Raw genomic sequence first — 12,552 nt, forward strand, 5'->3', positions numbered from 1 at the left:
TGGTCATGCCTGTTTTGTCTTGCAAGTCACCCAGATATCACTGTTGCTTTGGGAGGGACAGCGAAGGATAGAAGCTGAGCAGGGTGGGTTGGGGGTAGGCAGAGCAGGATCGTGGGGCTCCAGTGGTTAGCATCCTGAGTCGGAGATGCCCGAGGGTCACTTAAAGGGCAGAACTGATTTTGGCTCCTAACAGTGTCTTTGTGGTTTCTGCTCAGTTTTTGTTTTGTACTGGTTGTCAATTGCCCTGAGTTCCCAGGAACTGGGGGAAACAGGGAGGGGGGGCGTGGGGAAGCTGACATGTTCATCTTATTTGAGTGCTGATGGACAAGTCACTTAAATAGCGTTCTTGAGCGTCTTAGACCTTGCTCAAAGCTATAAATGGAAAGGTTGCAAAGCCTGAGATTATTTCTCCAAATGTATTGTTTTCAAATAAATTTTCCTTTTCTGCTTTCTCCTCTTTTCTCATGCTAGGAATTGAGCTGGATGAAGATGGGTCTCTGGATGGAAACAGTGACTTAACCATTAGAGGGCGTCTGCTGTCCCTGGTAGAAAAGGTGACATACCTGAAGAAGAAGCAAGCAGAAAAGCCAGTGGAGAGTGACTCCAAGAAGTCCTGTAAGCACTATGAAGGGGCACTGGCACAGTGACCTGACCCTTGACATTGATTCATCCTTTGAATACTTATCATAGTATATAAGCCAGTAAGGTCACGAGTTTTAACTTCAAAGAATTTAATGCTGAAGTCCTTGTCTGCAGCTCCCAGAGCAGATGGCAGCATCCAGCTGTGTGTAGGGCCAGGTGGAGAGGTAGTAGCACTATAGGGTGGATGGGCTCTCTAGAGAGCTCCACACTTAGGTTTATGATCAGAGACCATCAAGAGAAAGTATAAAGAGAGCAGTTTAGCCTACATATCCAAATGTTAACACTCAATTGATTACAGTTATCACATCAAATTAAACATGTGTCTTAAAAGGTAAATGTATATTGCCTACAATTATATTTCATTTTGAAACATTCACTCAAATGGTATGCATTTCTGGTTCATCCATATCCCATTTAACCAGGAACCACGGCTGTCACTTCTTGAAACCCTGGAAACCCCCAGGGGCTTTGAGTCTCTCTGGCCCTGGTCCTGAAGGGGTCCTGGAGCAGGTCTGAGGGGTCTATTTGCACATTACTCCAGCCTCTGAGACACCTGTAATTTTAAGATGCAGTATTGGCTTACTAAGGGTTTCTTTTTCCTTCCTGAAAGAAAAAAATACTACAATTTTTATACTTTTAAATCTTTAACTTATAATGGAAAACATCTATATAGTTATTTCTAAATTTATTCTTCAGTCAGAATGAAATTGGAGTCAGGTCATCTTCAATATCAGAGTTTAAGTTTCTTATAAACCATGTTTTATTGTTAGCAGATTTACAATCTCACTCTATTAAAATGGCGAAATGTTTTTGAGATATTATGGAAATTTTTTGATATTTTGTTTTTGAATAAAATTGGTAGTTTTTGGTTTTCCTTATATAATACCTAGGTTCAAGGTAAACATCTTTTAAAAATCAGCCAATGTATTAGTGATGGGAATTAAGTATTACCTTACTATGTATGGATTAGTTACATCAACACCACTTAATTTTGATAATTTTATTATTAGAGGTTAAGAAGTTTCTGATTTAAATTAACTGTTTTGCATGTTATATTACAAGTGATCTGTGTATGAAATAAATTTCTACTTTGGTATAACTTCATGATCAAATCTTCTGAAGACATTTTAAGTGACAAAAATTAGATCCAAATCTAAAGAAATATAATTCTGTGTGGTTAATGTTGCATAACCAAGGAGACAAGTAGATGAACACCTTCCTCCTGAATGTCTGTGACTGACCTTTTAGGAGTTCAATGTCAGACCTTCTGAAAGGAAAACAGTGGAACAGAGGAAATAAAAGTTCAGGCCCCTTGTATCGGTTGCCACACTTTCAATTACTGGTGGACCACCAGTGCTATGTTTGAAAAATTGGTTGCAACTTTGAAATGGCTTGTTCAATTATAAAAATGGTTTTTAAAAGAAGAGTTTATAATAATTTTTTGTCCTTGCTTCACTAAAACTGATGTTTTTGAAGTTCAGGTAATATTTAAATGAAGTTCATTTTCTTTGAAGAAAATTCCTAGCTTTTTCTATTCTAGTAAAAATAGAGGTGGCAGCTTGGGGCTGTGGCATGTGGTGCTGAAAGGTCCAACTGATGTCTTCTCTTCTGTTTTTTCCCCTTGAACATCGCCAACATGACTCTGCAGCTACCCTTCAGCAGTTGATATCTGAGACCATGGTTCGGTGGGCCCAGGAGTCGGTCATTGAGGACCCTGAACTGGTGAGGGCCATGTTTGTGTTGCTGCATCGTCAATACGATGGCATAGGGGGTCTGGTCCGGGCTCTGCCGAAGACCTACACCATCAATGGCGTCTCTGTGGAGGACACCATCAACCTGCTGGCATCTCTCGGTCAGATTCGTTCTCTGCTGAGTGTGCGAATGGGAAAAGAGGAGGAGAAGCTTATGATTCGTGGATTGGGGTGAGTTATTTAACCTGTCAACGTTCTGTCTTATAAATAAATCTCTTCCTTCCAACTTTAATCCCATTAGCAGTGCAATAGGTGTGTGGATGTAAACATACTGTCTGGACTATATGATAGTCTTATAAATACCAAGCGGAGGAGACAAAGAAGCTGCTGACTGACTGAAATAGAACCAAAGAAGCACTGAAACCAGCGAAGGAAGCCTAGAGAGGGAAAATCAAACAGTGAAATAGAATAACCAGGTTATTCCTTGACAGAACTCAGAAATAATCCCTAGGGAAGAAAATAAGGGTGTAAAAATGCAGGTTGCTAAATATCATTTATGTACATTTTAAACTTGGAAAGCAAAACTGTGGTGCTTGTGAACCCATTGAGTATTTAACAGTGATGAAAATGGACTGGAAGATTGTATTCCAAATTCACAATGATGGTTCCACACTTAGAATAAGTGTACAAATAGGACAAAGAAGGGTGAGGAGAGTGTACACACAGGTGGGTTGTGGTCCTTTGTGCAGCTGCATGAGCATGAGTCTGAATATTTAAACCCATCTGGAGAAGGCCTCCTTTGTATTCATCTCAACCAAAGAAACAGGAAAGTCTTCCAGGAAATGGAGACCACTGTCTTTCTTCGGTGAACACATCCAAGTAATATGTGCCATTAGTGATCAGACTCAAAATGATACTAAAACCACCATTTTACACTAATAAAAATTTAAATAAAATTCTAATTTTTGTGGTATTAGAAATGTTTTCCTCAAAGGACAACCTGTCTACGGGGCAGTGGAATCATACATCTACTTAAAACCCGGTAACTACTATTTATCATATGATAAAATGAGCAAGTGAGCTATTCAATTAAGGGTGTCAGGTGAAGAGCTGTCTGTTGTCTTGAAGGCTTTGTGTTATTTTCTTGCTAGCAAATGTCTTTTCTAGAAAATGCATTGATTTATTTTTGATGAAATTGTAAATGAGAACTTCTGTACAGAATTTAGTGAACATAAGTACCAGTCATACTACTTGATGAACTTCATGATCCTGACAAGCACCTTGACACACACATTGCAGTAATATTTAATGCAGTAACAATGATATGAATCACTTTACATATCATCTACCTCTACTTCTTTAAATCAAAGGCCCATTTTAGTGAGCTGGGTTACTTGTACCTGGAATTCACACATATTCAGTTTCTTTTGAAGAATATGCTTACTTTCAAGCATTTCACCAGAATGATATCATGAATATAGCAAAAATTAACACTACTGTGATTATATATGCGAATACTGAATTTAATACTAAAAACAGCATGTATATGAAAACCAGATACCTATGTAAATTTATATAGGAATTTTCATATAAAATGTACAATATTGATTATTATTTCTGTACAAAATAAAGTTGAATACATGATTGCATATCCATAAAATTAGGAATAAGTGTCTGAAATATGTTTCATGGAACTAAAGTCCACATATTTAATATGGTTCTTGTCACTGAAAAGAATAGACAACTTGTATGGCACTTTGGGTAGGTTATCAATATTTTTAAGGAAAACTCAATTGCCCTCATTAAAGTTTTGGTGCAACTATGATCACTCTTGCTTTTCATGCATGTAAGTTATTTCTAAAGACTTATTAAAATCTCAGGACAATGTTCATTTGAGTTTTTCTCTAAGCATTCTGCTCTCTTCCATGCCTCCATTGTCCTTTGCAGGGATATCATGAACAATAAAGTGTTTTACCAGCACCCGAATCTCATGAGGGCCCTTGGGATGCATGAGACAGTGATGGAGGTCATGGTCAATGTCCTTGGAGGTGGGGAATCCAAGGTAAAGGAAAATCTTTGATTCTTTGGGTGCTATTTAGCATAATCTAGAGTACATGGATTCCAGAAAATTCATGAGAATGAGAATTTCTTAAATCCTCTTTGGAATACTGCTTTTTTAAAAAACACCTTACATAGAAAGAGACTTGACAGATATATTACTACTATTTTCTTAATGTTGATAAAAGTTTCTATCTTATACTTTATAATTTGTTATCACCTAAATTATTCTCATTTGGGGAATATTGGAAATGTCAAAAAATTAATACTATATTAATTTGTTCCTTAATTTTAAGTCCAGTCCCATCACATTACAAATCTAACACAAGCATGTCCTTCAGACCCTGCTGTTGCTCCTGGCCTGGATCCTGGTTGGGTCCACTAAACTCCTGAACTAAATCAGTACTGGGCAGTGATCCTCTAGAAAGTATGTGTTGTAAGACAGAAAAGTAAACTTCTAAGTGATTAAAATTTAAAACAAAGTTCTGGAAAAGCAAACTGATAGAGTAATATAATAAATAACTTGATATAAATCAGTATAATTTTATAACTCCTGTTATGTGCAGTATATTTTTCTATATTATAAGTTTCAAGATGCATCTTATATGTTATGGGAACAAGTCATATTTCCCATGATTAGTGTGTCTATCAGTTGGGCTTATAAATTATAATTTCATATATATGCTATTTTTAGTACTAAATTCAGTATTTGCCTATATAGTCCCTGTATTTTCTGTTAAGGAAGGACTTCAGGGATCATCTGGGGGGAGGAGTGTTATGTTTGATGGGCCCACCAGGCAGGTCTTCTGATCAGTGGACTCTTCTCTGCAGGTAAGTGGTGTGCAAGTCAGGGAGCTTGTGAATCCCCAGATTCTTAATAATAATAATAATAATAATAATAATAATAGTAATAATGTTAATAATAACCCTGTTATGAGGTTTCAAGTTCTGAGCTACGTATTTTTCAGAAATTTTCTTAATGTGTCCTCTCCCTTCCCTCCCTAGAGTATTAGTATCCATATTATCCCAATTTTACTAAACAGAATCAAAGAGGTTGTTTAGTTTCCCAGCAAACCACAGCTGATTCCTAAGTGAGGCTCAGGCAGCCCTCAGTGAGACAAATGAATTCTAGATCCAACCTGATGGTGGTAGGGAGGTTTCTGAGTTGGTGCTGGGCTTGATTTTCACTGGCCCAAGGACTAGGTGGCTTGTAGGCAGTGTATTTGAAGGCTGCCTATATCTTATGTTTGGTGCATGAAGACAGACGGATGGACAGTGTGACTGAGACCCCCACTTCTGTACTCAGTTTTATGAAGATTGCTTGCTTTACATGACTAATCAAACATTCTTTCTGTAGGAGATCACCTTTCCCAAGATGGTGGCCAACTGTTGTCGCTTTCTCTGTTACTTCTGTCGAATAAGTCGGCAGAATCAAAAAGCCATGTTTGATCATCTCAGTTATTTACTGGAGAACAGCAGTGTTGGTCTTGGTAAGCAACTGTATGATTTTTATTTAATCTTTAAGATAAAATTAGTGTACAGACCTCATTTAAAAATACAACTTCATGTTAATATGGCATGAATCTGAATAGATGCTGTCAAAAGAAAACATACACATGACCAAGGGTATATGAAAAAATGTTAAGCATCACTGTTCAGTGAAATGCAAATTAGAACCATAATGAGATATCACCTCATCTATTGGAATGGCTGTTATAGAAAAGAAAAATATAACAAGTTTTGGAGAGGATGAGAGGAAAAGGGAACCCTGGTACACTGTTGGAGGAAGTCTAAATTAGTACAGTAATTATGGAAAACAGTTTGGAGGGTCTGCAGAAAGGTAAGAATATTGCTACCACATGGTCTAACACTTTCACTTCTAGGTATGTGTCCAGGGTATGGAAGTCATCATTTGAGGTGATGTTTGCTTCTCTGTGTTCACAGTAGCCAAGAGTCAGCCTCAGTGTCTGACAGCAGATGAGGGAGTAAAGGAAAAGTGGGATATAAACACAATGTAATACTATGCCTCCTCAAACAGAAGGGAATCCTATAAATTGTAGATGGACCTGGAGGACATTGGGTTAAGTGAAAAAAAGCCAGGCACAGAAGGAGCAATGCTGTAGAACCTCACTTACATGTAGAATATGAAAAGTCAAGCTCATAGAAGCAGAGAGTAGAATGCTGGTCACCAGGGCAGGAGGAGACTTTGGGGAGATGTTGGCCAAAGGCCACATTTTACACAGGAGGAATACGTTCAGGAGATCTGGGTACAACACGGTGACTGTAGTTAGTAACAATGTATTGTAATCTCAAAAATCATTAAGAGAGCAGACTCTCATCACAAAGAGTGATAAATATCTGAAGGGATGTATATTTTAATTAGACCAGTTAGGTCATTCCAGAATGCATACATATTTCAACACAAGTACACAATAAATACACATAATTTTATTTGTCAAAAATAAATAAAAAATAACTTTGTCAATTGTTTTAGATTGGTGCATTTTTATGTAGAATTCATAGCTACAGCACAATTCAGGGTTTATTTCACCTTTGTTTGCATCAGCCTCGCCGGCTATGAGAGGTTCAACGCCACTGGACGTGGCGGCAGCCTCAGTGATGGATAACAATGAGCTTGCCCTTGCTCTGCGGGAGCCGGATCTGGAGAAGGTGAGCCACACTCCTACCCTTTGTATCCAAGGGAATGGGGCTTCTTTGCAGCTCTTCTTCAGGACTGCTTAAATGTGAATGGCTATGTTACATTTCTAGTAGGGTTATGGAATAGTCTTGCTATGTAATATGTATTGCATTTTAATCCTTCTTTACATAATTTTGACTATGACTTTTGCTTGAATGACACAGTTACAGGTTTTTTTGCGGCGGGAGGGGTGTTTATTGGGGATTGAACTCAGGACCACTGAGCTATATCTCCAGCCCTATTTTGTATTTTATTTAGAGACAGGGTCTCACTGAGTTGCTTAGCCTCTCACTTTTACTGAGGCTGGCTTTGAACTTGGGACCCCCTGCCTCAGCCTCCTGGCAGTTTCAGTTTTTTAAAAGGTTGTTTAAACATGTCATACGTGATTGTGACTCAGCCTGCATTTGTGTATCCCAGTACAAGGCTTCAGCCGTGTACTCTGGCCACACACTCTGAATGTGTTTAGCCACATGTTTTCTAACCAGTGTGTAGAGATTGTCCCTCTAGTGCCCTTGCAGTAGTGTCCCAAGTGGCCACCTCTGCCTTCCTTGTCCCTCTAGAGTCTGTTCTTACCTTTGCAGCCAAAGTGTTCCACTGAAAAGGACACTCTGAAGTGTGGCTTTATCCCTCTAAATAAAACCCACAGGTGTTTCCCCAGCTCCTTTGCTGTCTGACCCACACATCAGCGACTTCACGCCCTGCAGCTGTCCCTCCTGCCCTGTGCTCCAACCCTTCCTCCTTCTTGTGGCTGGTGTGCCCATCTCCTGGCCTCTGCACTGCACAGCCAGGGGGCTGTGGCTCTTTTACAGATGTCCTTCCAGCTGTGGCTTCACTGTCACCTTCTTGATCAGCTCCTCCATGTCCCTGATTTTTAAGTAGAGACCTCTGTCCTGCTTCCTTAAGCTCTTCCTATACCCTTTGCTACTTTGTCTCCACAGTTGAAAACATATTTGTATATTCCATGTATGCATACATACACACATATGTAAATGCCCATTTTTATTTTATTGATATTTATATGAATTCTTTTTATGTACATAGCTTTTTTTTTTTTTTTTTTTTTTTGGTAGTGGGATTGAACCTAGGGTTGTTTAACCACTGAACCACATCCCCAGCCCTTCTTATTTTTTTTTTGAAACAGAGTCTCACCAAGTTGCTTAGGGCCTTGCTAAGTTGCTGAGGCTGGCATTATATTCAGAATCATTATGCCTCAGCCTCCTGAGTTGCTGAGATTACAGGTGTGTACCACTGTGCCTGGCATTAAAGTGTGCTCACACAACTGTGACGGCTCAGCCTCACTAGTGGTTATAATCCTATGGGATCACGGATGTGTATATGGTCTGTTGTTGACCAAAACATTGTTATGCAGCACATGACTATAGTTTAAAATCTACATGTTAATGTATTTTGAAAGATTTCCTCAGGATTTTTAAAATCATACCATCAGGTCTGCAAGGTCAGAGACGTTTTCTTTTGTCATTAACTCAGTCTCCACAGGTGACGCTCAGTGTGCAGCCTTTCATGAAAGAGAAAGCTCCTTCCCAGATCCTCCTGATTCTTCTGTCCAGAGCTTTGCATCTCTGAGCCACCTCTGTACACTTGTTAAAGTGGCAAATATTAAAAAGCTGGGTAATACCAAAAGCAGAGGAGGATGTGAGCAGTTAATCCCCCATTCAGATGCTGGAGTGAATAATGGTACAGTTGATTTGAAAAAGCAGCTGGGTGGTTTATCAGTTTAAACACATACCCCACCATAAACCACCCAGGCAGCCTTCACTCCTGGGAATCCAGTCAATAGAAAGGAAAATAGATATCCGCATGCAACACTTGGACAAGAATGTTTGTTTGTAGCAGTTTTATTCATCATAGCAAGCAGCAGAACTATCCACCAGTGTCTGAGTTGACAAGATGGTGGCACACCTGTGTACGTGGAATGCTACCCAGCAGTGAAAGGAAGTAAGGACTGACATGCTACAGGGTGAAGGAACCTCAGAAGCCAGGTACAGAAAGATACATGATGCATGGTTATGTGTATAAATGTTCTAGAAAACCCAAGCCAATTTGTAGTGAGAGGAAGCAGTTCATCTGGGGCAAGATGTGTAGAGAGGAAGGGACTGCAGAGGGCACAGGGGGCCCTGGGAGAATGACAGATATGTTCTGTATCCTGGCTGTAGGGTGTTTTCACAGCTGCATGCATCTCTCAGAGCTCATTGGTTTCCTACTTTAAATAGAGGGCTCTATTGCACCTCACTTCTACCTCCACATTGTTGATACACATTTTTAGCTATATTGTTTCTTTTCAAAACCACTTTACCCTCAGCTAAACATAATTTTGTATGCTAAATTGCTCCTCTAACAGTGTGTTGCCATTGATGTTGACTTCTATGGGGATTTCTTTTAAAACTGAGTCTGATATGAAATATTGAAAAGGGACCAACATTCATATAAAACAAAATGTTTTAAAAGGTAAAGCTAGGCAGAAAATTTTGGATACACTACTTTCAACAGTACTGAAAACTAGGTAGTATATAGTGAATATTGAATACTCAATATAGGTTGAGTATTCCTTGCCTTAAATTCTTGGAACTGGAGGTGTTTCAGACTTTGGGGTTTTGGGCTTATGGATTTCTATTGATAATAATTTCCTTCCTATTGGTATATTGCATATCCATAATGAGATCTCTTTGGAAGGGACCCAAGTCTAAACACTTTGTTCATATAGCCTGAAGGTGATTCCGTAAGATACTTTGAGTGCACCTGAGTTTTGACTGCAGCCTGTTGCTTGAGGTCAGGTGTGAACTTTTCTATTTGTGCCCTCATGTTGACACTCAAAATTTTTAATTTTGGAGAATTTTTGATTGTTGAATGAGGGATGTTCAACCTGTGTCAAGTTTTCTAGACACTGAAACAGTTCCTGAAATGCATGAATAGCTTGCTCCCAGTGAGGAATCTGGTGAGCAGTATGGTTCTGATTTTAAGTGGGATGTTGGACTCCATATTGGGTTTTCTCTCCTCTCTGTGCATCTCCTCACATTCACTCCCCCATTAACTGATGCATTGTTTTGGAAATAAACCACATCTTTAAAAGATTTGTGCATTTTAGAGAGGTCTTTTTCTTATCTTGGATTTTGTTTCAATATTGGGCCAGAGGCCATTTGACTTATGTTTCTTGAAACTTAAGAAATATACTTGTTGTAGATCAGGGTCTCAAGTGATATGAAGTTTAAGAATATTGTTCTTCCATAGAGCAGGTTTTTAAATTTTTCATGACCACACTTTATTATATTTAAATATTTCTTAAATCAAAGGTTTCGCTAAAGGGATTCATGTGGATTATCATGAAATTAAAAAGACATTGCAGAGCTGCACTTGTTGAAACCATGCTCTAAGGGTGTCACATGCCACGCCCAGTGTAAGTTCTAATGCTTCCATGCACAGGGCAATCTTTACCTGTCACCTTGCTTCTAGGTTGTACGCTATTTGGCTGGCTGTGGCCTGCAGAGCTGCCAGATGCTGGTGTCCAGGGGTTATCCAGACATCGGGTGGAATCCAGTGGAGGGGGAGAGATACCTTGACTTCCTCAGATTTGCTGTCTTCTGTAATGGTAGGACCAGGCTGCTTGAGGTCTTCTGTAATGGTAGGACCAGGCTGCTTGAGGTCTTTTACATTAAAAGTACATGAAAATAAGGATTCATCCCTGTATTTTCATGGAGAAAGTGAATGCTATTAGAGAAATCATGCATTTTATTCTCAGTAGGTTTTCTTAGTAGTAATCATTTATTGTATAAAATTGGCATGGATAATGCTTTCATTATTTAAATTAAAATCTTTAGGTACCCAAATTCTTATAAAATTTTAAATTTAATTCTAGTAATTAGGAATGAGATATCTTTTTCCATAATAGGTCAATGAGAATGAGTAGTTTGTGCCTCTATAATGCTTTTCTTAAATAATCTTAACTATTAAGAAAAGAAATTGTGCTTTGTATTATGAAGCTAGTGATTTGGGTTAAGTTTTGGCTTTGCTAGTACGTTCTTGGGTTTAACTTATTGCTTTGAATAAGAACTGATTGTCTTAAAATTTATTCGCTCAGAGCTTCTATATAACCCATCATTGTTTATGTCCCTCTTTTGAATTTAGGGGAGAGTGTGGAAGAAAATGCAAATGTCGTGGTGAGATTGCTCATTAGGAGGCCTGAGTGCTTCGGTCCTGCTTTGAGAGGGGAAGGTGGGAATGGTCTTCTTGCAGTTATGGAAGAAGCAATAAAAATAGCTGAGGATCCTTGCAGAGATGGCCCCTCTCCAACCAGCGGATCCAGCAAAACCCTGTAGGTTTCATACACACACTCACATGTACAGTATGCTACTTGGTGAAGTTCACAAAATATATTTGGCGTTCTATATATTGAAGTATTGTTTCTGATACTGATGACTTCTCCCCTTGAAAATAAAATGTCCCATATAGGTAAGAATAGAAAGAGTTTACTGATGGAAGAGGTTGAATGAGCAGAGATTGTTAGGGAAGACTGGGTGGATTTAGTAGAGAAGCTTATGTTGTAGGGGGATGGATAATGCATCTTGCACATGTTCCTGGGAAGCTGGGCAGGTGGGAAGTGAGCATGTGGGACTGGACTAGGGTTCAGTGGCAAGGAAATTCAAGTGAGTGCTTACAATGCTCACAGAAAAAAAAAAAAAAACCTTTAACAAGAGAGTGGGAACTGGAACAAATGGATATGGTGGTAAAGAGAAAAGATGTCACTCTAATAAGTGGAATGCTGCTCAAGGTATTGGAGACACAGCTAGGAAGTGGTTCCTGTCGTACATCTCTCCCCAACAGACAGTGCTAATACTTGGTTCCAGCATGGACGAAGATAATCCAGGCATGCTATTTATCTGTGCCTTTATGTTAAATTGTGGAGGTAAATGTCCTCCTTCATGTACTCACACTGATAGCCCTAGTGGTAAGACCAAACACACGGCTCATGGGCAGATTTTCAAGCAGAAGTGTGGTAGCGTGCATGCAGTCCTGCAAACCCATATTCTTCTACATGCAGACCAAAGACAGATGTGCTGTTCACACCATGGCTGAATTTCCAGACTGAAAATGTTCCAAGAGCAGGAATGAGCATCCGCCTCTACACCATGCTGCATGTTTATTAGCAATGGAGGAATAGGGAACCCTAAGATTCTCTCACAGTAGATAATATACCCAGAGGTCTGGGCACCACACTATGTTTGCACATGAGGAATGAGGTATGAGCAGAGGCCTCACATCACTCTGCATCTGCCACTTCCTGCTGAGGCAGCCTCTGCTGAGTTACCAAGGTGGAGGACTGGGAACCTCCAGGGCCATCCAGATTTGTGACTCTTCATCAAAATAATGAAATATTTGTATTTTCTTTACAGAGATGGGGAGGGAGAATGCTGGGTTATTTGGGGGAGGTGAGGAGGAGGGCCATTACCA

The 12,552-nt window shown here is 39.4% G+C and overlaps 1 protein-coding gene across 1 annotated transcript in view; it reads left to right on the plus strand.

Moving 5' to 3' along the window:
- Positions 1-12,552, plus strand: part of Ryr2 (ryanodine receptor 2) — a 585,643-nt gene that overhangs the window by 411,815 nt on the left and 161,276 nt on the right. The window contains exons 40-46 of the mRNA XM_076832381.1: positions 472-615; positions 2,291-2,564; positions 4,281-4,395; positions 5,749-5,881; positions 6,958-7,061; positions 10,558-10,693; positions 11,230-11,416. Of these exons, the coding sequence (XP_076688496.1) occupies positions 472-615; positions 2,291-2,564; positions 4,281-4,395; positions 5,749-5,881; positions 6,958-7,061; positions 10,558-10,693; positions 11,230-11,416 (1,093 nt within the window). The remainder of the gene's footprint in view (positions 1-471; positions 616-2,290; positions 2,565-4,280; positions 4,396-5,748; positions 5,882-6,957; positions 7,062-10,557; positions 10,694-11,229; positions 11,417-12,552) is intronic.

The sequence above is a fragment of the Callospermophilus lateralis genome, chromosome 13 (genome assembly GCF_048772815.1).
Source record: "Callospermophilus lateralis isolate mCalLat2 chromosome 13, mCalLat2.hap1, whole genome shotgun sequence".
NCBI classification, from domain to species: Eukaryota; Metazoa; Chordata; class Mammalia; order Rodentia; family Sciuridae; genus Callospermophilus; species Callospermophilus lateralis.